Here is a 24,556-nt window from a genome sequence, read left to right on the forward strand (position 1 = left end):
CACGAGCTGTGGGTAGTGACCGAAAGAACGAGATCGCGGATACAAGCGGCAGAAATGAGCTTCCTCCGAAGGGTGGCCGGCCTCTCCCTTAGAGATAGGGTGAGAAGTTCTCAGAGTAGAGCCGCTGCTCCTCCACATCGAAAGGAGTCAGCTGAGGTGGTTCGGGAATCTGACAAGGATGCCTCCTGGGCGCCTCCTGGGTGAGGTGTTCCGGACATGTCCCACCGGGAGGAGGCCCTGGAGCAGACCCAGGACACGCTGGAGAGATTATATCTCTCGGCTGGCCTGGGAAAGCCTTGGTGTTCCCCTGGATAAGCTGGAGGAGGTGGCTGGGGAGAGGGAGATCTGGGCTTCTCTGCTTAGGGTGCTCCCCCCGCGACCCGGCCGGATAAAGCGGATAAAGTTGGATGGATGGATAGTTTGACTTTGTTTTGTTTAACAATAAAATTAGACTATGATGGTAAAGCCATTCAAAGAGAGAATAAAGTGGATTTGTTTTTCAGCTGAAGAAGCATGGCTGACTCAACAAATGGGACTTCATCTTTCAACCAGACCTGTGATCCAGTTGTCCCATCATTCAACACTTTCTTTGTACTGGTCTACAGTCTGGTGTTTCTGGTAAGTTTCCAATCTTCAGTGCTGTGTTAGAAATTGCTTTAAGTTTCTCAAAGCACTGTATGTACCAAGGTTCTCATCTCCTCACCCTCTCTCTGTCTCTTCAGGTAGGTTTACTCCTCAATGGCTTCATCCTAAAGTTTTACATTGGTCAAGCTCAGCAGCAGGCGTCAAACAGTTTGATGGTCTACCTGAAGAACCTGACAGCTGCTGACTTCCTGCTCTGCCTCTCTCTGCCACTGCGCATCGCCCACTATGGTAGCAAGTCATTCATCATTCAAAAGGTCTACTGCAGCTTTGGAGCTTCTGCCTTCTACATGAACATGTATGCCAGCATCATATTCATGTGTTATATCGCTGCCAACAGGTGAGGAACCTTTACATATTTCCCACTACAGTTCATGACAGTGTTAATGGCTAAAACCCCTGCATTGCTGATCAAGGTGTAGACATATCATTTTATATTTCCCACTCGGTCCTCAGCTTCCCCCACTCTCTCCGACAGAGTTTTTATGTCCTTCTTTATCTTATCGAGTTTGCCGCCCAGTTCCTGCTGTAGCGTGTTGTCTTCTCTCAGCCTTTCGTTATCTTGTTTCATTTCTGATTTCAATGACTCGATAGCTTTTAATAGCTCTCCAGCCGAGTTGCTAATTATACTGTTGGGGCTCGTGCAAGCTTGTCCTGTTGCATTGTTAGTATTTGTTTTTGCGGTTTTGTCCTGTCCCCTTGGCATTTTGGCCTCCTTTTGCCTTATTCCTCACCAACTACGTTCGCCTTACTCAGTTGAGTTGTCTGTTAACGAGTTTTCAGTGTTTTCTATTCCTGATTGTAAGGAGCAGCCACCAAACACGTCCACTCACTGCGCCATGACACCCAGAAACAGTGTAGACATATCATTTTAACTTGATAATGACCTTTGCGAATGTGGTACCACTGTGACTGCTTCGTGAAGTTATCTACTGTCTCCTTTGTCTTCTCTCTTCAGGTATCTGAAAATCGTCCATCCTTCAGGAACTCATGTCCTGCAGTCAGTGCAAACTGCGCACATCATCTCCATGGTCACTTGGGTTTGTCTCCTGGCTCCATCAGTTACTTATAGCATCCTCTTTTTCATCACCCAGAAACCCCTGACTTTTACCCCAAGCCGATGTTGGCCCCTCTTCAGTGCATCAATCAGCCTATTCTTCAAAATCCTCCACACCATCTGTGCCATCATCTTCCTCTTGGTCTTCATATCCCTGGTCTTCTTCTACCACGGCATCTCCCGCAGGGTGTTGCAGGCACAGCAGAGGCAGCTGGCCTCCTCCAATGCTGAGAAGCTGGTGAAGTCTCGCAGGAACATGTTGGTGCTGGTCACCATCTTCTGTGTTTGTTTTGTGCCCTATAATCTGGTTCGTCTTCCTGTCACTTTTCTGTGGACCAGTTGCTCTGCGGGTCCGCTATTGTTCTACTTGGAGGAGGTGGCCACCATGGTGTCAGTTTTCAACATCTGTCTGGACCCTATTGTTTACTTTTTCCTCTGTAAGTCTTTTTGGGATCAGATGAGCCAGAGGATTGTATCAGTGGGGACCAACATCTAACAAGCAACCAAGAATAGCAAGAACAGGAGCAACACAGCAAGTGGACATTGTTATAGCAACAAGTTAAATCAATGAGCTTTAAGGAAAAGTTTGACATTTTAGTTCAGTGAAACCAGTGTCATGGATCCCAAGTCCTCATGAACCACAGGAGTTTGTACTGAGCTCAGAGATCAATAGAAGGCTGATCTCAGCACAAACCCACTCCCACACAAACAACATCAGTGTTCATGTGTCAGCTTTTTTCTATTCAGTCTTTAGGGTGTTCTCATATCCTGCTGATGTAACACAAAATCAAAAACCATTTTTTGTCCTCATGGGACAGTTAATATCTGTATAAAACTCTTTAACTTCACTTTATCAGTTACATAGATGGAACAAAAGTAGCACATTAGAGCGTCTATTTATATGTTTGTATGTGCACGTATAACCACAGCAGCTATTTCCTGCTCCTGCTACAGCAAGATTTCTCATCACAGAGCTAATAATAAAGTGTATATAGTGTTACAAAGTGTGTGTCTGTTTGGTACCTTGTGTTTTAATATCTGTTGTTATTTATGAACAGGAAAGATGATCACAGAGCTGCAGGAACCTGGTGACACTTACTAACATTTAGGTTTTTAAATGATGCTTCATGGGGCATCTGTGCTGTATTATCTCAGCCAGGGTTTTATTCACATAAATAAACAAAGCAAAACAAAATTAAACCTCATCTGAAAAATATCAGCTAAAATAAATACAGTGTCTGAAGCAGCCCAACACAGAAATGACCAGAAATCACACTGCATGTATCTAATAACATGAGCTGGTGTATTTTAGTGTTGACATGTACTGATTTTTTCTGTGGATCATATTTAGGCTACTTTGTGGTATCACTCCACTAAATTCTCACGCTCTTTATCATCATACGAGCTGTAACGACATTTAGTGTGAGCTCAGGAAGTGGTTTGAAAATCTAAGACCTCGGAGCGTCATGAAGGAGGCCAGAGTTCTCAGCCTTCCTGTGGTTTGCAGCTTTTTTCTGATTGGCTGCTGTTTAAGTGAAGAACGTTTCGAACTGCAGATTAAAATTATTTTTAGATTTACTATGTAATATCTTTGGCCTTACACTTTAACACAAAACAAGACATATGCATTTGTTATCTTTTGAAAACAATAGTATGTGAGTGTGTGACCGATGCTTATGAAAATCCACATACCCACCCATTCATTGATTTGTTCCTCCAACATTAAACACGTCCATTAACCAGATGTGAGCTGAGGAGTCATAGGATAAGTTCTGAAGATAAATAGATCATCTCAGCTAAACTGGCAAAGAGGTTTACTTCCTGCAACCTTGAGAGATCTCCGCTCATCCTCCCTCATTTATAAAACAGTCTGCACCGCCTATAGAAACATAGAGAAAACCTGGACTGGAACATTGGTCTGACTGGAGTCAACACTCGACTAAGTAAAAGAAAAAAGAAGAAGAGAAATGGCTTGATGTATATAAATAAATATATAAATAAATATTATATATATATATATATATATACCTTGTGGTATTCGGCAGGAGGCACACGCCTGTAGGGGAGACGAAATGGCCTGTCATCTGTCAGTCGAATCCTGTGTACAAAGCCCTTAGCCTCACCACAGTCCAGATGATGGCGAGAAAAGACATCTTGATAATTGACCACAAGGTCAGCCAACTTTTCTTGCCAATCCGATGACACATCACAGGATTTCAGGTCCAGGTCACCCAGGCCAACACGATTCAGCCTCTCCTGTACAGTACCAACATCCACTGTGGGTACAGATGTCCCAGTGGGCTCTGTACGAGTAGACTGTTGACTGAGCTCTGGAACCTCCATATCCTCCAATGCAAGGCAGGTGTAGACATCAGCAAGCTTGGCATTCCTCCGCAGAATAACAGGGTTGTCTGTGACGTTAAGGAGCTTGAGTGAGACCCACCTGTCTCCCCAGAGAGGAGTCACCACTCTAGCGACCATGATGCCCCTAGGTGCAGAGCGAGAGGTGGTTGGCTCAGTAACTACAGTAGAGCCGGGAGATATCTTAACATCTTTAGGAAGTTTCCCCCATACAAGAAACTCACTGTTACCTGGCAGGATTGACAGCCCTGTTGCACCTGACTGTGCCCACTTTGTCTGGTATCTCAGTACCAGACCAGCGTTCCAGGCCAGCAAGCAGAGAGAGGAACTGTTCAAGTTCCTGATGCCCTGAACGCGACATCGTAACTGCCTCCCAGTAGCTTGCATCTTTCTTGAACTGACGGATTAAATGTCTGATGACATTCGAGCCAACTATTAAGTCATCTTGTTGATTCTCAACAACAAAGGTTGGAACCAAGATACAAAACCCATACACTTCCATGTCAAGCTCCACCACTGATTTAGGCTTCACTTGTACACCACCACAGCCAACAAAAACAACAGTGGGTGCCCCCTCATTGCTCAAATCAATAGCACCAGCAGCAGCAAGCCTCTGCAGTGCTACTTCACTCAAAGAACAGGCCATTGAACCACTATCCAACATAGCACCAAGGGATGACTTGCCTCCGATTGTAACAGGAGTGTAGAACAGGCTGTCACTGCTGCTGATTCTCTGTGTGTCCTGAAAAATAACTCTCTCAGACTTGTCCAAGTCCTTTACATTGTCATACAGCTCTGCAGCATCATGTGTGTGGGAGTGTCCTTCATGACCCGTACAGCCTCCCTCAAAGCATAGGTCGTCTAGTTTCCCTGGGCATTGTCACCCATAGAGGCCCCATTGGCACACGAGCGACGTGTGTGACCGGGCTGAAAGCATGTGAAACAGAGTCGGGCAAAGCGGCAATGGGACTGTGTAGTGTGGTCCTTATTACAGACCTGACAGCTCCTGCCATTGAACAAAGGGGCCCGATTCTGTACTCGTCTGCCACCCTGCCGTGAGGGGGAATGTCCATCCCCAGCCTTCACTTTATTCAACAGCTCCCTGAGCATCGACATCATCTCACCAAGCACAGCATTGTTGCTGGGCTGCTGACTGTGGGGGAACTGCTGCTCAGGAGCAGGGAGGGCAGACTGCTTCTGGTAATGCAGGGGAATAGTCTGGCATCTATTCTGAGTTTCACAAACATTTTAGCGATCTCACCACCAATGTCCTCCATTCGCCTGCCTTGACGCTTCAACCCTTCCTCAGCCATATCAGCAGCCTTGTTGAGGCGTATCCAGTAATCAACAGGATTCTCCCTGTGAGAAGGCAGAGTTGAGTAGAAGTCCTGCAGGGGTAGGCAAGAGGAAGTGTTGCTGAAGTACCTTATCAGCATGTTGAATATGACATCAGGGGCACAGGAAGTAATAAGCGCAGGATCACTTCTCAAGCCTATCTTAACTACATCCCTGGCCTTCCCCATTAGCCTCCCCATCACCTCCTCTGTCTGCAACGACACATCAAGACTCTGCTTCCTGATGTATGATTTCATCAACTCAACCCATTCAGTCACTGTGTACTTGTCTGTACCATCACCCCTGAAAATGACAGGCTCCCTGTCGGATTTTACAATAACACTAAATTGAGTGTTTTCACTAGGTGTATTCGTATCGCCACCCGAATGGGAAGTCTGGTTATGTGAGTGAGCATTATTTCGGTCGACATCACCAACAGCTCCACTAGACATAAGTCTGGCCGCAATAGATTCACCTATCTGTGAACCAAGTTGAAAGATCATGTCACTAAACTGGTTTAATGTGTCATTCCCATCACTGGGAGTGGAGTGACGTGCTTCGCCCCGCAAAAATTGCCCCACGGGAGACTCATCTGGATCTAAATCCGACCCAAAGGCTCCAACCCTCCCAGGCAACACAGGTGAAGCTCCCTCATCCCTCCCAACTGACCCATGTGACAGTAAATGAGCACGTGCTGCACCTCTACCCCGCCCAACAGAGGAGCAAACATTTTCACATATATCACTCAGCTGGAATTTGCTTGCCATATTAGCATATAAACAGAAAAAAAAGGAAAAGCAAGAAAAAACAAAACAAAACGTAGACAATAACAAATATTCAGAGTTGCAGGTGTCAGCACAAGCAGTCCGGAGAGAGTCCCATCAAATCAAAGAACAAACAGTCCAGTACCTCAACGTAATTCACAGTCCAAGATGGGCAAAGGTTGAATCTTTAAGCACAATACACTGCAACCTGGGTTGGAGATCTGCATCAAGTTGATCTCAAATCACAGAGTCACGGCACCAATGTAACTGTTGCTGTTCTGTGAGTCTATTGTGCAAGTGGTGTGATATGTCCATGTAGAAAGGAGTTTTTTTCCTTTGCTGAGGCATGCGCTGTGCAGCAATTTGGAACCTTAACAGTTGCAGTTGTTGTGTCTGTCCACCAGGTGGCTCCAACTATTCACAAAGCACATCAATTTTGAGGAAATTCATTAAGCTATTTTCTAACTCTGTTACATCTATATATAAACACCCAGCACGCCCCTGCGGGCGGTTTATCCTTCAAGCTCGGGTCCTCTACCAGAGGCCTGGGAGCTTGAGGGTCCTGCGCAGTATCTTAGCTGTTCCCAGGACTGCACTCTTCTGGACAGAGATCTCCGATGTTGTTCCCGGGATCTGCTGGAGCCACTCGCCTAGCTTGGGAGTCACCGCACCTAGTGCTCCGATTACCACGGGGACCACCGTTACCTTCACCCTCCACATCCTCTCGAGCTCTTCTCTGAGCCCTTGGTATTTCTCCAGCTTCTCGTGTTTCTTCTTCCTGATGTTGCTGTCATTGGGAACCGCTACATCGATCACTACGGCCGTCTTCTTCTGTTTGTCTACCACCACTATGTCCGGTTGGTTAGCCACCACCATTTTGTCCGTCTGTATCTGGAAGTCCCACAGGATCTTAGCTCGGTCATTCTCCACCACCCTTGGGGGCATCTCCCATTTTGACCTCGGGACTTCCAGGTTATACTCGGCACAGATGTTCCTGTACACTATGCCAGCCACCTGGTTATGGCGTTCCATGTATGCCTTGCCTGCTAGCATCTTGCACCCTGCTGTTATGTGCTGGATTGTCTCTGGGGCATCTTTACACAGCCTGCACCTGGGGTCTTGCCTGGTGTGATAGACCCCAGCCTCTATGGATCTTGTACTCAGAGCTTGTTCTTGTGCTGCCATGATTAGTGCCTCTGTGCTGTTTTTCAGTCCAGCTTTGTCCAGCCACTGGTAGGATTTCTGGATATCAGCCACCTCCCGGTGGTACATACCGTGCAGGGGCCTGTCCTTCCATGATGGTTCCTCGTCTCCCTCCTCTTTCTTGGGTTTCTGCTGCCTGAGGTATTCACTGAGCACTCGGTCAGTTGGGGCCATCTTCCCAATGTATTCTTGGATGTTTGTTGTCTCATCCTGGACTGTGGTGCTGACACTCACCAGTCCCCGGCCCCCTTCCTTCCGCTTAGCGTACAGCCTCAGGGTGCTGGACTTAGGGTGAAACCCTCCATGCATGGTAAGGAGCTTTCTTGTCTTTATGTCAGTGGCTTCTATCTCCTCCTTTGGCCAGCCTATTACCCCAGCAGGGTACCTGATCACGGGCAGGGCGTAGGTGTTGATGGCCCGGATCTTGTTGTTACCATTCAGCTGACTCCTCAGGACTTGCCTGACCCTCTGCAGGTACTTGGTGGTTGCAGCCTTTCTAGCAGCCTCTTCATGGTTCCCATTTGCCTGCTGGATCCCCAGGTACTTGTAACTGTCCCCTATGTCTGCAATTTTGCCTTCTGGTAGTTCAATCCCCTCAGTTCTGACTACCTTCCCTCCTTTGTTACCATCTGACTACACTTCTCCAGTCCGAACAACATTCCAATGTCATTGCTGTATAGCCTGGTAGTGTGGATCAGTGAATCGATGTCTCGTTCACTCTTGATATACAGCTTGATGTCATCCATGTACAGGAGGTGGCTGGCAACTGCTCCGTTCCGTAGTCGGTATCCGTAGCCAGTCTTGTTAATGATCTCACTGAGGGGGTTCAGGCCTATGCAGAACAGCAGTGGGGACAGAGCATCTCCTTGGTAGATCCCGCACTTGATGGTGACTTGTGCTATGGGCTTGGAGTTGGCCTCTAGTGTTGTACGCCACATCCCCATTGAGTTCCTGATGAAGCCTCTTAGGGTCCCATTGATCTTGTACAAGTCTAGGCATTCCAGTATCCAGCTGTGGGGCATTGAGTCATAGACCTTCTTGTAATCAATCCAGGCCGTGCACAGGTTGGTCAGTCTGGTCTTGCAGTCTCGGCTGACTGTTCTGTCTACCAGTAGCTGGTGTTTTGCGCCTCTGGTATATTTTCCAATTCCTTTCTGTGTCCCGCTCATGTATTGACCCATGTGCCTGTTCATCTTAGCCGATATGATGCCTGACAGGAGCTTCCATGTGGTACTGAGGCAGGTTATTGGTCGGTAGTTGGAGGGGACCGGTCCCTTCTTGGTGCTGGCCCTGGTGCTGTCCAACTCTTCATACTGGAGACCCTTTCTTCGATATCTGCCACTGTGATGGTTACTGGACCCTGTTCAGGGAGGTCGCTGTGGTCTGCCCTCAGATCCACTAGCCACTGAGCATTGCCGTTATGGGTTGCATCCTTCTCCCATATGCTCTTCCAGTATTGCTCCGTCTCCGGCCTTGGTGGTGCTGTTCTCTTATTATTATTGTTCCCTTGCCACTGAGAGTACACCTTTGCTGGTTCTGTGGAGAACAGCTGGTTTATTCTCCTGCCTTCTATCTCTCTGGTGTACCTCCTCAAGCGGCTGGCCAAGGCTGTGAGTCTTTGCTTGGCAGTTTCCAAGGCCTCAGGTATGGACAGCTTGCTGTATTTCTTATGCACCTTCTTTGTCGCACCTTTCTGCAACTCCGTTAGTTGGCTAACCTCCCTCTGTGCCACTTTGATCTTGCCCTCTAGCCTCCTTCTCCATGGAGGGTACTTGTTCAACTTGTAGCCAAGCATCTCACTGATCACTGCTGCCGTATCGTAGATCAGCTTGTTAGTGTCGGTAATCGTGGTTGTAGGTATTGTCCGTAGTGCTGTATTAACATCATCTAGCAGACCTTCTGAGGGTACTTCACGTAATCTTGGTAAGTTCTCAGAATCTGCTCTTTGAGCATAAGAATGACAACATCACGGAGCGTAAGTTTGATAACATCATGGAGAAGCTCACGGCTCTCCAACAGGAGATTATAAATATATATAATATATATAATATATATGTAATATATATAATGCAGCTTGAGGTGACTGTATGTCAGGACTGCATGTTTTGTCTGTTTTTGAATTTTTGCATGTTGTGTATGTAAAACCACAGCAACTCCTTCCTCCACCGACATCATACGTTATTACCAGACTGACAGCATGCCCAAAGTGATCCCTGCCTCTCTCCTATTGCAAAACAAAAGCCAAACTGCAAACCTAGTTGGGTAAGTGGTCAGAAAAAATAAGAAAAGGTATGCAAGCCAGTAGATAGGATCTTAAATCCTCAGAATGTAACTAAACAACTCAAAGAAAGCTCTCATGTGGCAAAATGTAAACTGCTGTTCAAAACATTTAGTGTTAAAATCATACATACACAACCAGCTGCTGAGCCTGCACCTGATGAACATGCCTGTTTTATAATCAGAGATGGTGAGAGCTGCTGTCCCCTGACTGTGCTTTCATAGTAAGTTAGTAACTCATAGCACAATGGTGAAAGCTGAGGCAGCGGAGCACCTCGCATGCTGCTCTTCCATCAGTTTCCATCAGCTGGTGCAGCTGGTTTTGATGAGCAGGATGACTAAAACAGTTCAATATAACATCAAAGAGCAGCAAAGAAGGAATTTAGTACTAATCCCCAAGCCTTTAGAAAGAATATGCAGTACAGATAAATCAAAGATCCACACCCCCCAAAAGTTCAGATCAAATGCAGATTTTCATGGAGGTGGAAATACTCTGTGCTGCTGCTTTGCTTCCAGATTGCATGTGTTTAACTTTACATCTTGTTGAAGAGTTATTGCTATAAGTTATAAGTAAAAGTGCAGACACGTGACTGATCAGAAAAAGACGTGTTTGTTTCCTGTCGATACAAAGCTGTAAACACAGAGAGGAAATGGTTGCATGTTAGAAGTGTGATCACTGTGTGTTTCATGATCTGCAAGAATATCGTTAGACTGAGAGGACATACAAGCAGCTTTTCCTGCTCACTGAAGACTGCAGAAATACAGGTGAGTCTTGCTAGTTGCTCTGTTCACACAGGTGTTTCTTCCAAAAACTTCATGTACAGTTATCTGAACAGCTGAACTAAAAGCTCTGCTCATATGTTCTGAGGAAAGATGTACAAAACTTTTTAACAGCTGAACTGCAGTATTATAAAAACGTGAGTGCTACAGACATAAAATCTGAAACTGAACATTTGATACTTCACACGATAATAATCAAAAATAAAAAATGTTCCTCATTTTCATTATCTGTGATAACACATAAATATTCAACATTCACTGTTTTCTTTATTTCTTCCCCATCAAAATACTTGGATATGACTTAATGTAAAATACAAATGTTTCCTTGATTTTCAGTGTGAGGCATGAAGATCTGAACCAGTGTGAAACTTGGTGCATTATATGTGACAGCTTAACACCTTGCTCACATTCAGATATCATCACATTTGGCACACTTCCATGTTACAATCTCTTTGTAAAACAACATGAGGAAGTGAATCCTTGGTCTTTGACTAACAGTAGACTCCATCGAGCCAGATACTTTGAAAGACGGATCTCAATGAAAAGGATTAATTTTTCAGCTTCAGGAACATGGCTGACCCAAAAAACATGACTTCGCCTTTGAACGAGACCTGTGATCCTGTCGGCACATCGGTCAACCCTTTCTTTATGCTGGTCTACAGCCTGTTGTTTCTGGTAAGTTTCAAATCTTCAGACTGTGGACTGTTATTAATTTGACAAAAGATCTTTGTGCATGTGCTAAATTCCTGTTCTCCATGCTCCGTGTCTGTTCAGGTAGGTTTACTCCTCAATGGCTTCATCATGAAGTTTTACTTTTGTGGAGCTCAGCAGCAGGCATCAAGCAGCTTGATGGTCTACATGAAGAACCTGACAGCTGCTGACTTCCTGCTCTGCCTCTCTCTGCCACTGCGCATCAGCCACTATGGTAGCACATCAGTCATCGTTTGGCAGCTCTACTGCAGCTTTGGAGCTTCTGCCCTCTTCCTCAACATGTACGCCAGCATCTTATTCATGTGTTATGTAGCTGCCAACAGGTGAGGAGCCTTTACTGCTAATGATTACAAAAAGTGTTAATGACCACAAACGCTGTGTCCCTGACTAAATTATCAATGTGTATGCACTGTTGCACCCAATGTGACCCTGTGTCCTGTATTGAGATTCACTGCCCGTTAAACTCTCTCTTGCATCACTTCCTCCAAGGAACAGACACATGTTGTATTTGGACAGGATTTAATGCAAAAAAGTGTGAAACTCAAATGACACAAAATACAGAAATGTCACATAAACTCAAGCTTAGATTTGAATTCTTTCTATTGACATATAAAACACATCATACATTTCAAATCACTTTAATAATATCATATACCCTGTCTGATAATTGACCACAGGTAAGAAACTTACTCATATTGCCACTCAAAGGGATTTAATACAGTGGACGGCTTTAGATTGGAAGGAACAACCATGTCTTGCTTCACTCATGAGCAACTTCCTGTCACACTTCTAATGACTAACAGTTCCTGAAAGCAGCAACTCAGTGGTATTAGTTTCAGTATGGTAATCTCAGGCACTCTGTTGCAGCACCCCCGTGAGGATGAAGGTTGGCTGAGAAAACAGACAGTGAGTGTGATGGAGTTCAACAGAAAACAAGCATTTATTCAGGCCATTTTTTAAATACTGTTTGTTTTTGTTTTTTTTAATGTTTTCTATTTTTTTTTTTGTCTGTGTTATTTGCCAAGATTACTTTAATGATCCTAATATCACCGGAAAAGCACAGAGTTGATACTGTCAGGAACAGTTGGAATTTTTTCAATCGTGCCAATGGTTGAAAGTTGTGGTAATTTGACCTAAAATGACAGATTTGGCTCCACTGTGACTGATTAGTTGAAGTTGGATGCTTTGTCTTCTCTATTCAGGTATCTGAAGATCGTCCGACCTTCAGGAACTCGTGGCCTGCAGTCAGTACGAACTGCCAACATTGTCTCCGTGGTCACCTGGATTTGTCTCCTGGCTCCATCAGTTACTTACAGCATCATGTTTTTAATCACCCAGAAACCTCTGACCTCTATCCCCAACCACTGTGAGCTCCTCTTTAGTGCATCAATTAGTCTGATGTTTAAAATCATGCACACCTTCTCTGCTATCGTCTTCCTGTTGGTGTCCATATCCCTGGTCTTCTTCTACTACAGCACCTCTCGCAGGGTGTTGCAGGCACAGCAGAGGCAGCTGGCCTCCTCTGGCTCTGAGAAGCTGGTGAAGTCTCGCAGGAACATGTTGGTGCTGGTCAGCATCTTCTGTGTTTGCTTTGTGCCCTATCACCTGGCTCGACTTCCCGACACTTTCCTTTTGAACACCTGCTCTGTGGATCCAGTGTTGTACTACCTGAAGGAGGCAGCCACCATGGTGTCAGTTTTCAACATCTGTCTGGACCCTCTGGTTTACTTTTTCCTCTGTAAGACTTTTCGGGCCCAGGTGAGAAAGGCGTCCAGGAGGACCAACATCCAACAAGCAAACACAGAGAGTCAGAGCACTGAGGAGAAACTGAGCATCATTAAGAGCAGCAAGTCAAACCAGTGAGCTGTAAGGAAACAAAAATCAAGTCATCACAAAGGCAGGACTAGATGTTATTCAGTTTTTCTTTTTGTTTTAAGGATCACAAAAAGAAAAACTGTAGCACAGGAGTTTCTGCTGAGCTGCAGTAAAAGGCTGAATCAGCCAAATTCCACCTATTAGTACAACATGTGATTTAACATGAATAAACTGAACCAGTCTATGATAAACATCATACAAACAATGCATGGTGTCAACACAGTACCCCATAAAAGCCAAAGCTGGCCACCTTGAGTTTCCCTCTACCAGGTGTCTGTTTCTGTAAAAAAATATTTTTGTACACACTATATTTTAACACATTTTGCTGATATAAAGACTTGGCAATAATTAAGGAATAAAGTAGAAATGTGACAATTAAATATTTTCTGAGTTTTTACTTTTTACCCCTGAGTCACCTCAAACACACCAGCATTCATCTACAGGCAGTCCGATCATTGTTTATCTCATAATACCAGGTGAAACATTCACAGCTATTTCCTCTGAAGGAAGTTGTAACTCTTTTTCACCAGTGGGTGGAGATGGGAGGTCTAATCTGCTGAAAATCAGTAACTGTTACAATATAGGATAGGATTCAACTTTGTTGCCATTACACATGTATAAATGCAGGGTCATGAAATACAGTTTGCATCTAATCAGAAGTGCAAGAGTAGTAAGTGCAATAACACACATGTACAGATGATCTGTATAGCATATAGATGTTCTCTATTACTGTACAGATGGGCAGATATACAGATGCACCACGAACAATTATACAGACTTTCTAAATAGATGTGCTACATATAGACCAATGTACCGGTGTGAGTTAAACAGATCTACAGAGTCCTATGAGTGTACGCACCATAACAGAGACTATGCCAGTGTCCTAAAGCAGCGGTCTCCAACCTTTTTTGCGCCACGGACCGGTTTATGCCCGACATTATTTTCACGGACCGGCCTTTAAGGTGTCGCGGATAAATACAACAAAAATAAAACTAGTACCGGTACCGAAAAAAAAAAAGATTTATTCATAACACACGTGAAAAGACCCAGGAAAACCGAGTTAACGATAAAAACGATAACAAAATAACGCTGAAAATCGATAAAAACCCTGAAAACTATACATTTCACACCTGAGCCTCAACTCTTGCGGCCCGGTACCAAACGACTCACGGACCAGTACTGGTCCGAGGCCCGGGGGTTGGGGACCGCTGTCCTAAACTATAACAGTAACCACTGTGAGCATATGGTGAATGTTGAGAATGTTGGTCACTGGGAGGGATAGGGGGGTGTGGATGGAAAGGTTCAGCGGGAGATTGAGTTCAGTGGGGTGACATCTGTGGGTAATAAGCTGTTCCTAAACCAGCTGGTTTTAATCTGCAGGGTCCTGTAGCGTCTTCTGGAGGGGAGGAGCTGGAAAAGTTTATTGTCAGGATGAGAGGAGTCCCTGAGAATGATGCATGCTCGTGTATACCTCTCTTCTTGTGGACATCCTCAATAACCGGAAGTGGTGTCCCTGTGATATTTTGGGCGTTGTTGGCCGCTGCAGTGCCTTGCGGTCAGCAACAGAGCACAGTTGGTCAGGATGCTCTCTATCGCACACCAGTAGAAGTTTGCCAGTATGTCAGTAGACAGGTGGTTCTGCTACAATGTCTTCAAGAAAAAGAGGCACTGATGGTTGACAGATACAATTATTTCATGGTGAGACCTGAAGGAGTCAACTGTGCCAAAAGGAATTAATTAAATACACCATTAAATAATTAATGAAATGTGTCAATAATTAATTAAATATGTCAATAATTAATTGTAAAATTAATTAATTGTAAATATTTATGTAATTAAATTTTCCGATTTTAATTCATTATTGACACTTTTAATTAATTATTTAATGGTGTATTTAATTAATTCATTATGGCAGTCCTGGCCCTGCGGCTGTCTTCAAGAATTTATTTTATCTGTCAGCCTCACCCATCAGGTGGCCAAGTCAGGGGGCGGGGTTCACACTGATAGAGTCATAACCATTGCTTTTGCCTGGTGGCCGTTGTTTAGTGGGTACTCCCAGTGGAAATGATCCCCCCCCCTCTTTCCTCCTTGTATAAAAAGATGTTAAATGTTAGTTTTAATTCAAAATCAATGCTTAACAAAGTTTAATGAACACCAGATAACAAAGAAAACGAATGGTTAAGCCTAACATGCTCAAGTGAGACATCAAACTTTACTAAAACTATGCAGTTATGAAACGTAACTTTAACCTCAGCCAAACCGATTTGCTCAATTGTAAATAAAACAGCAAAGTAAACATGACCCAACAGACAAAACCTGAGTGAATTATGTCCTGTGTTTAATCACTGAGAGCGAAAACTCAGCGGAGGTTTTAAAGCTGTGTGCCAGTGACCGGATATCAGCCGCTGATAAAGTTGGTCCGTGGTTTGAGTACTCTAGTTTTCTCAGTGTCCATCACCTCCTTTTAAATCTCGTTTGTCATCTTTAACACAGGTCAGTCACTCTGAATGAAACACAAGCTCCAGCAGCTCTGCTCTCAGGAAACAAACTACATTTACTTATCTTGTGCAGAATATTGTGCTGAAATTACGTTATATCAAGCTGCAGCTGCTCACGTTAAACTGTGACTATCACCAGGTAACGTGGGCGTCTTTCCTGAATTAGCAGCAGGTGTTAAACAGCTGACAGGTGAGGAGGATGTATGCAGTTATTTAAGTTACAGAAGCACAGAGACACAAGACCAGGCAGAAAGAGACAACCGTCACGTGAAAATGAGAATCTGCGGATGCAACATGTGGAACACACAATTCTAACCGGTTAACGTAAAAAACAGTTGGAACATCGGAGCTGTGAGCTCAGTTCATTGTCAGCTGACTGTTATCGGAGCTAGCAACATCTGGGAAAACATCGGAGGACTTTTGCAAACATGCTCTATGTTGACAACCTGATCAGATATGTAAAGATTACACCACTACATATTATTAAAGTATAGTTTGTGACAGAAAAACAGGGTATTTTAAAACTTTATTTACAGTTTAGAGTAGGGCTGGGCGATATGGCCTAAAATTCATATCGCGATATAATTTGAAGCACGTGCGGTAACGATATATATCGCGATATATTCTTTTCTTCTGTATAACGTATTTTCCACACTATAAGGCAAACTTAAAATCCTTTAATTTTCTCAAAAATTGACAGTGTGCCTTATGTATGAATTCTGGTTGTGCTTACTGACCTCGAACCGATTTTAGCTGCAGAAATCTGTTAAAAACATTTTAGTACAACTTTGGTAAGCCGCACTGCTTGATGGATTGTCAGAGCATTATGGCTGCCGTAGTGAGGAGCTTCGCGGAGTAATCTGGGTCCAAAACTCCATCTGTTTCAGGTCCCAAAGTCAAACGAACACTGAGAGTTAAAAACGGTCTAAATTCTTTCATCTTTAATAAAATGATCAGCGTTGCTGCTTCACCAGGTGTAACAATTAAGTTTAACATCCAGGCTGTAACGTGCAGTGGAGGTGAAGCCAGCCGCGGAGGTGTGCAGGTGGATAGCGAAGGAGCAACAGCTTCTGACTTTCCAAAAAGTACTCATTTATTTACAATATCAAAAATAAAAGTGTTACCTCTACCACACATTACTAAAGAGCACACTAGTCCGCGTACACACGGGAGCATCCATTACAGGAGAAGTGCGAAGAAGAACAAAAAGGAGTGACACCAGTCGTGAGACAGGAGGCGCCGCCATGTGGTGATACACTGCATTACAATAGCAACTGTTACAAGGCATCCATGAAAACAGAAGTTATTACATTTAACGGCGTTAGAAGTTAACAGGAAGTTAGCTCGCTAGTTTCCACCTAAACATTTCATACCATGTTCTGACTGAGAGATTTTTGAAACTAATTCAAACGTACAGCTCTGCTACCACTTCCAGCGTAAACAATGACAGAAAACTAAACAGCAGTGGCGTTTGCAGGGTTACTGAAGTTGGACTACCTGGTATATAATGTTGTACTACGTGATTGCTAGCGACACAGCTATGGTAGCATAACATTAGCACAGTGAAGCTGGAGGATGAACGCCAACTTTTTTTCCACTCGATAAAAGTTAACGTGAGGGATTCAAGTGGTCAGGGACAAATGCAATCGCATAGCAGGATGCTATACAACTGAGATTATTCATCCACAATACAAGGTTAGTTATTAATATACTGCAACAACATGGGAATAGAGCAGCTGCAAGAGAATTCAACATTAATGAATCAAAAAATATTTTATATCAGCAGCAAGTTTTCTCAAACTGCTGCATCACAGCTTTCATGCTCTGACCTGCATGTGAAATGAGATAAAAGCTCTTTATTAGTAACTTTTACAACTTCTGGTAGGTTAATGTCTGAACTTTGGAGTGAAACATGTCACACAGTGGAAAATTGTGTTTTTATATTTTGTTTTGGATCAGACTGTGTTGGTACATAGTGTCGATTTTATTTGCATGATTTTATTGTAATAGTGATATTGCATGTTTGTTTATTGATATTCCTATTGCATGATTTTATCCCCATATTTATGGTGTGTGTTTAGTGTTGATTGAACAATATGCTTTTTTTTATTCCACTGTGGATTAAGCGGACAATTGTAGGCACCTGTGAGGTGGGGGCGTTCCCCGAGGTGGCCTATCAGCCGCCAAACTGAGTTAAGGGAGATAGTGAGCGCAAAGACGAAAAAAGAGAGACACACGAAAAGTGAAGAGCTGGAAACAAAACGTGTGCAAGCCAGCATATGAAAAGAAGGACCTCCGGCCTGACTGTGGGGCACCACGAGACATTCGGCGATTGGCCAACATAACCCGGCGATCCACAGAATAGCGACCGTGGGAGGCGACGCGTGAAATCCACAGTAGGGCAGGGGTACGCCTCTGCCTGCATCTGTGAGTATCGCTTTCCCACTGTTGGGCGCTAGGCGTAGCTTTGCCGGGGAAGGGTAACGGCGGCTGCGCCGACAACGTTGCTGGCCCGTGTCTGTTGTTTCAGGGCGGAGCTACGAGGGAGGCCGTGCGCGGGTGTGGAGAGTGGCTGGACTGCACGATCGCGCACCGTCAGGTGGAGATAGGAGCCTCCTCCCTGGTCTTCTGCTGGCGAGATTCCCCATCCCGGAAGAGGAGTTCCTCTCCTGTCTCTTTCAGCTCAGGAGAATTTGCCCGCGTGTTGCTGGACTGTGAGAATTAGGACCCTGGGGGGAGTTTTTATCATAGGGAAAAACATTCATTTAGCTTTGTGTTTTTAGTGTATAATCATTCCTGCCGGCAGGGTTTTTAGCGGGTTGCAAAAACTATTTTTTTTATTGTATACAGGAATTTTAGCTTGTATTTGGGGTTCTGACTGTGTTTTATCCTGAAAATAAATGGTGTGTTTGAAGCCAGCTAAGTTTCTGTGCTCTGAGCGCTGACCCACTCACTCCCCTTCCTGCTTGTATGTATATAGACGTGGTGGTGAAGATTTAGGTCCACCAGTTTAGCGGCTACAAACACACCCTTAGTTACAAGAAATAACACCACTGTCTGTAACAAAGTGAATCCGCAGAGCTACTTTCTCTTGAGCTGCTCAAGAGAAAGTAGTCATCCAGTATGAAAGATAGTATAAAGCATAGTGCTGAGAAAAGGTGCAAGAGAGACTGTTGTTAATGTTTTGTCAGGACACGAGTTTTGCCCCATAGAAGACTGAACAACATTTCCCTTTGTGCTTTCATGCCTATATTATTATAAGGAGAGTCCCACTAGTACCAATTACCTGTTATAGTGAAATCTTATTTGAAACACCAAAACACCATAGCTACTTCATATCCAGGTCATACCCCAGGTGGAGGAGCCTGACTTTGAACTCCATGTAGCTCCACTGGTCCACACACCATATCCTTGAGCGGCATACACAATGCACTGACCCATAGTTGCAACCAGAGGACAAAAGTAACACCTTCCATTAGGGTAAGCCTAATCTAACTGATAATATAACATCAACAAAAGACGTTTTGCCAAATAATTTAAAACTAATGCAATACCAGTTACAAGGACATTGTTTTTACTGTCGTTAGCTTTGATGAAACATCAATACTGCTCTTTACATTATATTCATTACTTTTCTGGATAGACCCATCTCAATGCTGTGCATGTTTGTGTTTTGGTACCTAACAAACACTTCTGCATAGGTAAAATAAATAAATAAAAACAGCATCTGAAAAGTTCTGACAATACTACCAGATAAGCCTTAATTATGTCTGTAAAGATTTTCCAATTTGGTAGTGCTAGCGGCGCTAACGGCTGCAGACAGGAAGATACTGCCAGCACCGGAAACGTGCTCGTCATCTCCGAGCATGAAGTAAGGAGAACCTTCAAGAGAGTGAACACCAGGAAAGCAGCAGGACCAGACGGCATCCCAGGTCGTATCCTAAGAGACTGCGCATACCAGCTAGCTCCTGTGTTCACGGAGATATTCAACATCTCTTTATCTCAGTCGGTGATCCCCACATGCTTCAAAGAGTCCATCATTGTTCCTGTCCCGAAGAAACCCCACCCTGCTTCTCTCAATGACTATCGCCCTGTAGCCCTCACCTCAGTAGTGATGAAGTGTTTTGAACGCCTGGTCAGAGACTTCATCATTTCTTCACTACCAGACACACTGGACCCACTACAGTTCGCTTACCGTCCAAATCGTTCCACAGACGATGCCATCTCTCATCTCCTCCACACATCACTCACTCACTTGGACATTAGAAGGGGGAATTATGTTAAAATGCTCTTCATAGACTACAGCTCTGCATTTAACACCATAATTCCCTCCACACTCACCACCAAGCTGGAGCATCTGGGACTCAGCTCATCTATGTGTCAGTGGATCTCCAACTTCCTAACTGGCAGACCACAGGCAGTAAGGATGGGCGGACATGTCTCAGCCTCCACCACTCTCAGCACTGGAGCCCCCCAGGGGTGTGTTCTGAGCCCCCTGCTGTACTCTCTGTACACATATAACTGCGTGGCCACTACCAGCTCCACCACCATCATCAAGTTTGCTGACGACACCGTCGTGGTGGGCCTGATCTCTGATAACAACGAGACGGCCTACCTGAAGGAGATTAGGAATCTGGAGAACTGGTGCCAGAGGAACAACCTCCTTCTAAACGTCAGTAAGACAAAGGAGCTGATAGTGGACTTCAGCACTAAGCAGGAGAGGAACTACCAGACCCCCGTCATCAACGAGTGCCCAGTGGAGAGAGTGGACAGCTTCAAATACCTCGGAGTTCACATCACGCAGGACCTGTCATGGTCCTGTCACATCAACTCCGTGGTGAAAAAGGCCCGTCAGCGTCTCTACCACCTCAGATGCTTGAGAGACTTCCAACTGCCCTCCAAGGTGCTCAGGAACTTTTACTCGTGCACCATAGAGAGCATCCTGACGGGAAACATCTTAACCTGGTTCGGGAACAGCACCATGCAGGACAGACGAGCTCTACAGAGGGTTGTGCGATCAGCTGAGCGCACCATCCGCTCCGAGCTCCCTGACCTGCACTCAATCTACAGCAGGCGGTGCTGGACCAAGGCCAGGAAGATCGTGAAGGACCTCAGCCATCCCAACAACAGACTGTTCTCTCTGTTGAGGTCAGGAAAGCGATTCCGCTCCCTGAAGACCAACACAGAGAGACTGAGGAGGAGCTTCTTCCCGCAGGCGATACGGTCTCTCAATCACAATCACACCACCACACAGTACTGACCCACACATATAGTTCTTACACACACACTGGACATTCTGGACATTGTTTTCACTTCATCACTTAAATCACTGCTGCTGTTATTGTGTATATATTTATTTATACTTTTGGTGTATTTTGTTCATACATTCTTATATAGTTCTATATTGTGTATTTTGTTGTACAGTTATTTTATTTTCAATTTAATTTATATATTTTATCTTATTCTTCCCAGTTAAATTTACCCTTCATTCTAATTTGTGTTGTACAGTTATTTCATTTTTAACCTTAATTTATATTTTATTCCTTCCTAGTTAAATTTACCCTTTTTAATTTTTCATATTTATTTCCTATCTTATTCATAGCCTTTTCCTTTTTTGTTTTCTTTAGGTCACGAGCAGTTGTCCAAGCATTTCACTACATATCGTACTGTGTATGACTGTGTACGTGACAAATATCCATCCATCCATCCATCCATCTTCATCCGCTTTATCCGAGGCTGGGTCGCGGGGGCAGCAGCCTAAGCAAAGAGGCCCAGACCTCCCTCTCCCCAGCCACCTCCTCCAGCTTATCCGGGGGAATACCAAGGCGTTCCCAGGCCAGCCGAGAGATATAATCTCTCCAGCGTGTCCTGGGTCTGCCCCGGGGCCTCCTCCCGGTGGGACATGCCTGGAACACCTCACCCAGGAGGGGCCCAGGGGGCATCCTTGTCAGATCCCCGAACCACCTCAGCTGGCTCCTTTCGATGTGGAGCAGCAGCTCCTCTACTCTGAGCCCCTCCCGGATGGCCGAACTTCTCACCCTATCTCTAAGGGAGAGGCCAGCCACCCTTCGGAGGAAGCTCATTTCTGCCGCTTGTATCCGCGATCTCGTTCTTTCGGTCACTACCCACAGCTCGTGGCCATAGGTGAGGGTAGGGACGTAGATCGAACGGTAAATTGAGAGCTTCGCTTTTACACTCAGCTCCCTCTTCACCACGACGGACCGGTGCAGCGTCCGCATTACTGCAGCCGCAGCCCCAATCCGTCTGTCGATCTCCGGCTCCCTTCTCCCATCACTCGCGAACAAGACCCCGAGATACTTGAACTCCTCCACTTGGGGCAGGAACTCATCCCCGACCCGGAGTGGGCACTCCACCCTTTTCCGGCTGAGAACCATGGCCTCAGATTTGGAGGTGCTGATCCTCATTCCCGCTGCTTCACACTCGGCTGCGAACCGTTCCAGTGCGAGCTGGAGGCCCTCACCCGATGAAGCCAACAGAACCACATCATCTGCAAAAATCAGAGATGAGATTCTGAGGCCACCAAAGCGAAAGCCCTCCGCCACTTGGCTGCGCCTAGAAATCCTGTCCATAAAAATTATGAACAGAACCGGAGACAAAGGGCAGCCCTGGCGGAGCCCATCACCCACCGGGAACGAGTCCGACTTATTGCCGGCAATGCGAACCAAGCTCTTGCAACGGTTGTATAGGGATCGAATGGCCCGTAGCAATGGGCCAGACACCCCATACTCCCACAACACCTCCCACAGGACACCCCGAGGGACACGGTCGAATGCCTTCTCCAAGTCCACAAAACACATGTAGACTGGTTGGGCAAACTCCCATGCACCCTCAAGTATCCTGGAGAGGATAAAGAGCTGGTCCAGTGTTCCGCGACCAGGACGTGACAAATAAAAATTTGAATTTGAATTTGATGCAAAAACAGGTCAGGCTGCATGCCCTTGATGTGATTATCTTTAAGCCACCAGCACGCCCCCGGTCAAAGTTAATTTCAAAAGTTGGAATAGCTCTGTCAGAATAAAAGGAGAGATAGAAAAGAAGAAGAAAAATAAAAAAAACAAAAACAAAGTGAATCCACCTGAACACCACCTGTGTTTGTGTGACTGCATTACACTCCCACTGCTGGGAACCTGAACAAGAACCAGAACAAAGTCTAAAATAGAAGCTGACAAACAGCTGCACCACCGAGTGACACTTTATTTTATAAACTTCACAACAGGTTTCATGTTGTGACCTGTGGAGGTGAAAAGACACAAAACCTGTTTTACAGCTTTTGAGCTGCAGGCAGGATTGAAACACACCTTAGTTAAAAGTCAAACAGAAACATTTTCTCCTCCCCTCACGTCACTCAAATGTGACAAACCAGGAAACAGGAAGTTCTTCGTCGTCAGTACAGAGAGACGCACAGACGATCAGACTGAGCTCAGACCAAACTAGCAGCTTCCTCTGAGTGAGTCCAGCTACAGGAGAGAAAAGTGGAAAACTCCAACACTGCTGCTTCAAGCTGCTGACGCTCCACACACTGAATGTGAGTTTGATCAAAAACACGACTCAAAGCAAGTTTCAGTGAAGGTGGTAGAGGAGGGAGGGGAGCCAGGACTGACTGTACTTCCTGTCTGCTGTTTTCAGCTTCACTCACAGACTCAATGGCTTCCAGATCAGAGGAGGATCTCTGCTGTCCGGTCTGTCGGGAGGTCTTCAGAGATCCTGTTATTCTGTCATGTAGCCACAGCTTCTGTAAAGACTGTCTGAAGAGATGGTGGAGAGAGAGACCAACACACGAGTGTCCAGTTTGTAAGAGAAGATCTTCAAAGAATGAACCACCTTTATGTCTGGCTTTAAAGAACCTGTGTGAGTCGTTCTTACAGGAGAGAGATCAGAGAGCTTCAGAGGCTCTCTGCAGTCTGCACTCTGAGAAACTCAAACTCTTCTGTCTGGACCATCAGCAGCCAGTGTGTGTCGTCTGCTGTGCCTCAGAAAAACACACCAATCACAGATTCAGACCCATCGATGAAGCTGCACAACAACACAAGAAGGAACTTCAGGAAACTCTGGAGCCCTTAAAGAAGAAGTTAAAGGTTTGTGAAGAAGTTCAAGTGAAGTTTGATCAAACAGCAGAACACATTAAGGTCCAGGCCCGACACACAGAGAGGCAGATTAAGGAGCAGTTTAAGAAGCTTCAGCAGTTTCTAGCAGAGGAAGAGGAGGCCAGGCTGGCTGCACTGAGGGAGGAAGAGGAGCAGAAGAGTGGGATGATGAAGGAGAAGATGGAGGCTCTGAGCAGAGAGATAGCAGCTCTTTCAGACACAGTCAGAGCCACAGAGGAGGAGCTGAGAGCTGAAGACGTCTCATTCCTGCACAACTACAAGGCTGCAGTGGAAAGAGTCCAGCGCTGCCCCCTGCTGGATGATCCACAGCTGCCCTCAGGAGCTCTGATAGACCAGGCCAAACACCTGGGCAACCTGACCTTCAACATCTGGAACAACATGAAGGACATGGTCTCCTACACTCCTCTCATTCTGGACCCAAACACTGCTCATCCAGAACTCATCCCGTCTGAAGATCTGACCAGTGTGAGTGGAGGAGATGAACAGCAGCTTCCTGATAATCCAGAGAGGTTTGATTGGTCCTGCTCTGTCCTGGGCTCTGAGGGCTTTAACTCAGGGACTCAAAGCTGGGATGTTGAAGTTGGAGACAGTACATGGTGGAGACTGGGTGTGTTGGCAGAGTCTGTGCAGAGGAAGGGAGACATAGAGCCTGGATTATGGACAATATGGTTCTATCAAGGTAAATACTACAAACACTCACCATCAGCTCCTCTCACTGCTCTCTCAGTAGAGAAGAAGCTCCAGAGGATCAGAGTGAATCTGGACTGGAACAGAGGAAAGCTGTCGTTCTCTGATCCTGATACTAACACACACATACACACCTTCACACACACTTTCACTCACAGGATGTTTCCATACATTCGCACTGTTGATAAAGTGAAGGTGTTGCCGTTGAAGGTGTCAGTGTCAGTGCAGCAGATGAGTTGA

The 24,556-nt window shown here is 45.3% G+C and overlaps 3 protein-coding genes across 3 annotated transcripts; all 3 read left to right on the top strand.

Annotated features, from left to right (window-relative positions):
* Positions 1–485: 485 nt before the first annotated feature.
* Positions 486–2,397, top strand: LOC308384368 (P2Y purinoceptor 14-like). The gene is made up of 3 exons (XM_080862876.1): positions 486–618; positions 723–982; positions 1,601–2,397. The coding sequence occupies exons 1-3, from the start codon at positions 514–516 to the stop codon at positions 2,193–2,195; spliced, it is 960 nt and encodes a 319-aa protein (XP_080719002.1). The 5' UTR covers positions 486–513; the 3' UTR covers positions 2,196–2,397.
* An 8,592-nt stretch (positions 2,398–10,989) lies between these two features.
* Positions 10,990–14,673, top strand: LOC308384212 (P2Y purinoceptor 14-like; the record flags this gene model as incomplete). Its single annotated transcript, XM_080862638.1, has 3 exons — positions 10,990–11,094; positions 11,194–11,453; positions 12,333–14,673. 3 exons carry the CDS (start codon positions 10,990–10,992, stop codon positions 12,991–12,993), a joined length of 1,026 nt encoding a protein of 341 aa, XP_080718764.1. The 3' UTR covers positions 12,994–14,673.
* Positions 14,674–23,152: 8,479 nt separating this feature from the next.
* Positions 23,153–24,556, top strand: LOC308384536 (nuclear factor 7, ovary-like; the record flags this gene model as incomplete). Its single annotated transcript, XM_080863057.1, has 1 exon — positions 23,153–24,556. Exon 1 carries the CDS (start codon positions 23,168–23,170, stop codon positions 24,554–24,556), a length of 1,389 nt encoding a protein of 462 aa, XP_080719183.1. The 5' UTR covers positions 23,153–23,167.

Source organism: Rhamphochromis sp. 'chilingali' (genome assembly GCF_963969265.1).
Source record: "Rhamphochromis sp. 'chilingali' genome assembly, chromosome: 1".
NCBI classification, from domain to species: domain Eukaryota; kingdom Metazoa; phylum Chordata; class Actinopteri; order Cichliformes; family Cichlidae; genus Rhamphochromis; species Rhamphochromis sp. 'chilingali'.

What these genes read in the sequence shown, in the direction of transcription:
- LOC308384368 (XM_080862876.1), top strand. Translation starts at nt 514, where the DNA reads ATGGCTGACTCAACAAATGGGACTTCATCTTTCAACCAGACCTGTGAT. An exon ending in TCTACAGTCTGGTGTTTCTG is followed by an intron (nt 619 to 722) that starts GTAAGTTTCCAA and finishes CTGTCTCTTCAG; the next exon opens with GTAGGTTTACTCCTCAATGG. An exon ending in TGTTATATCGCTGCCAACAG is followed by an intron (nt 983 to 1,600) that starts GTGAGGAACCTT and finishes TTCTCTCTTCAG; the next exon opens with GTATCTGAAAATCGTCCATC.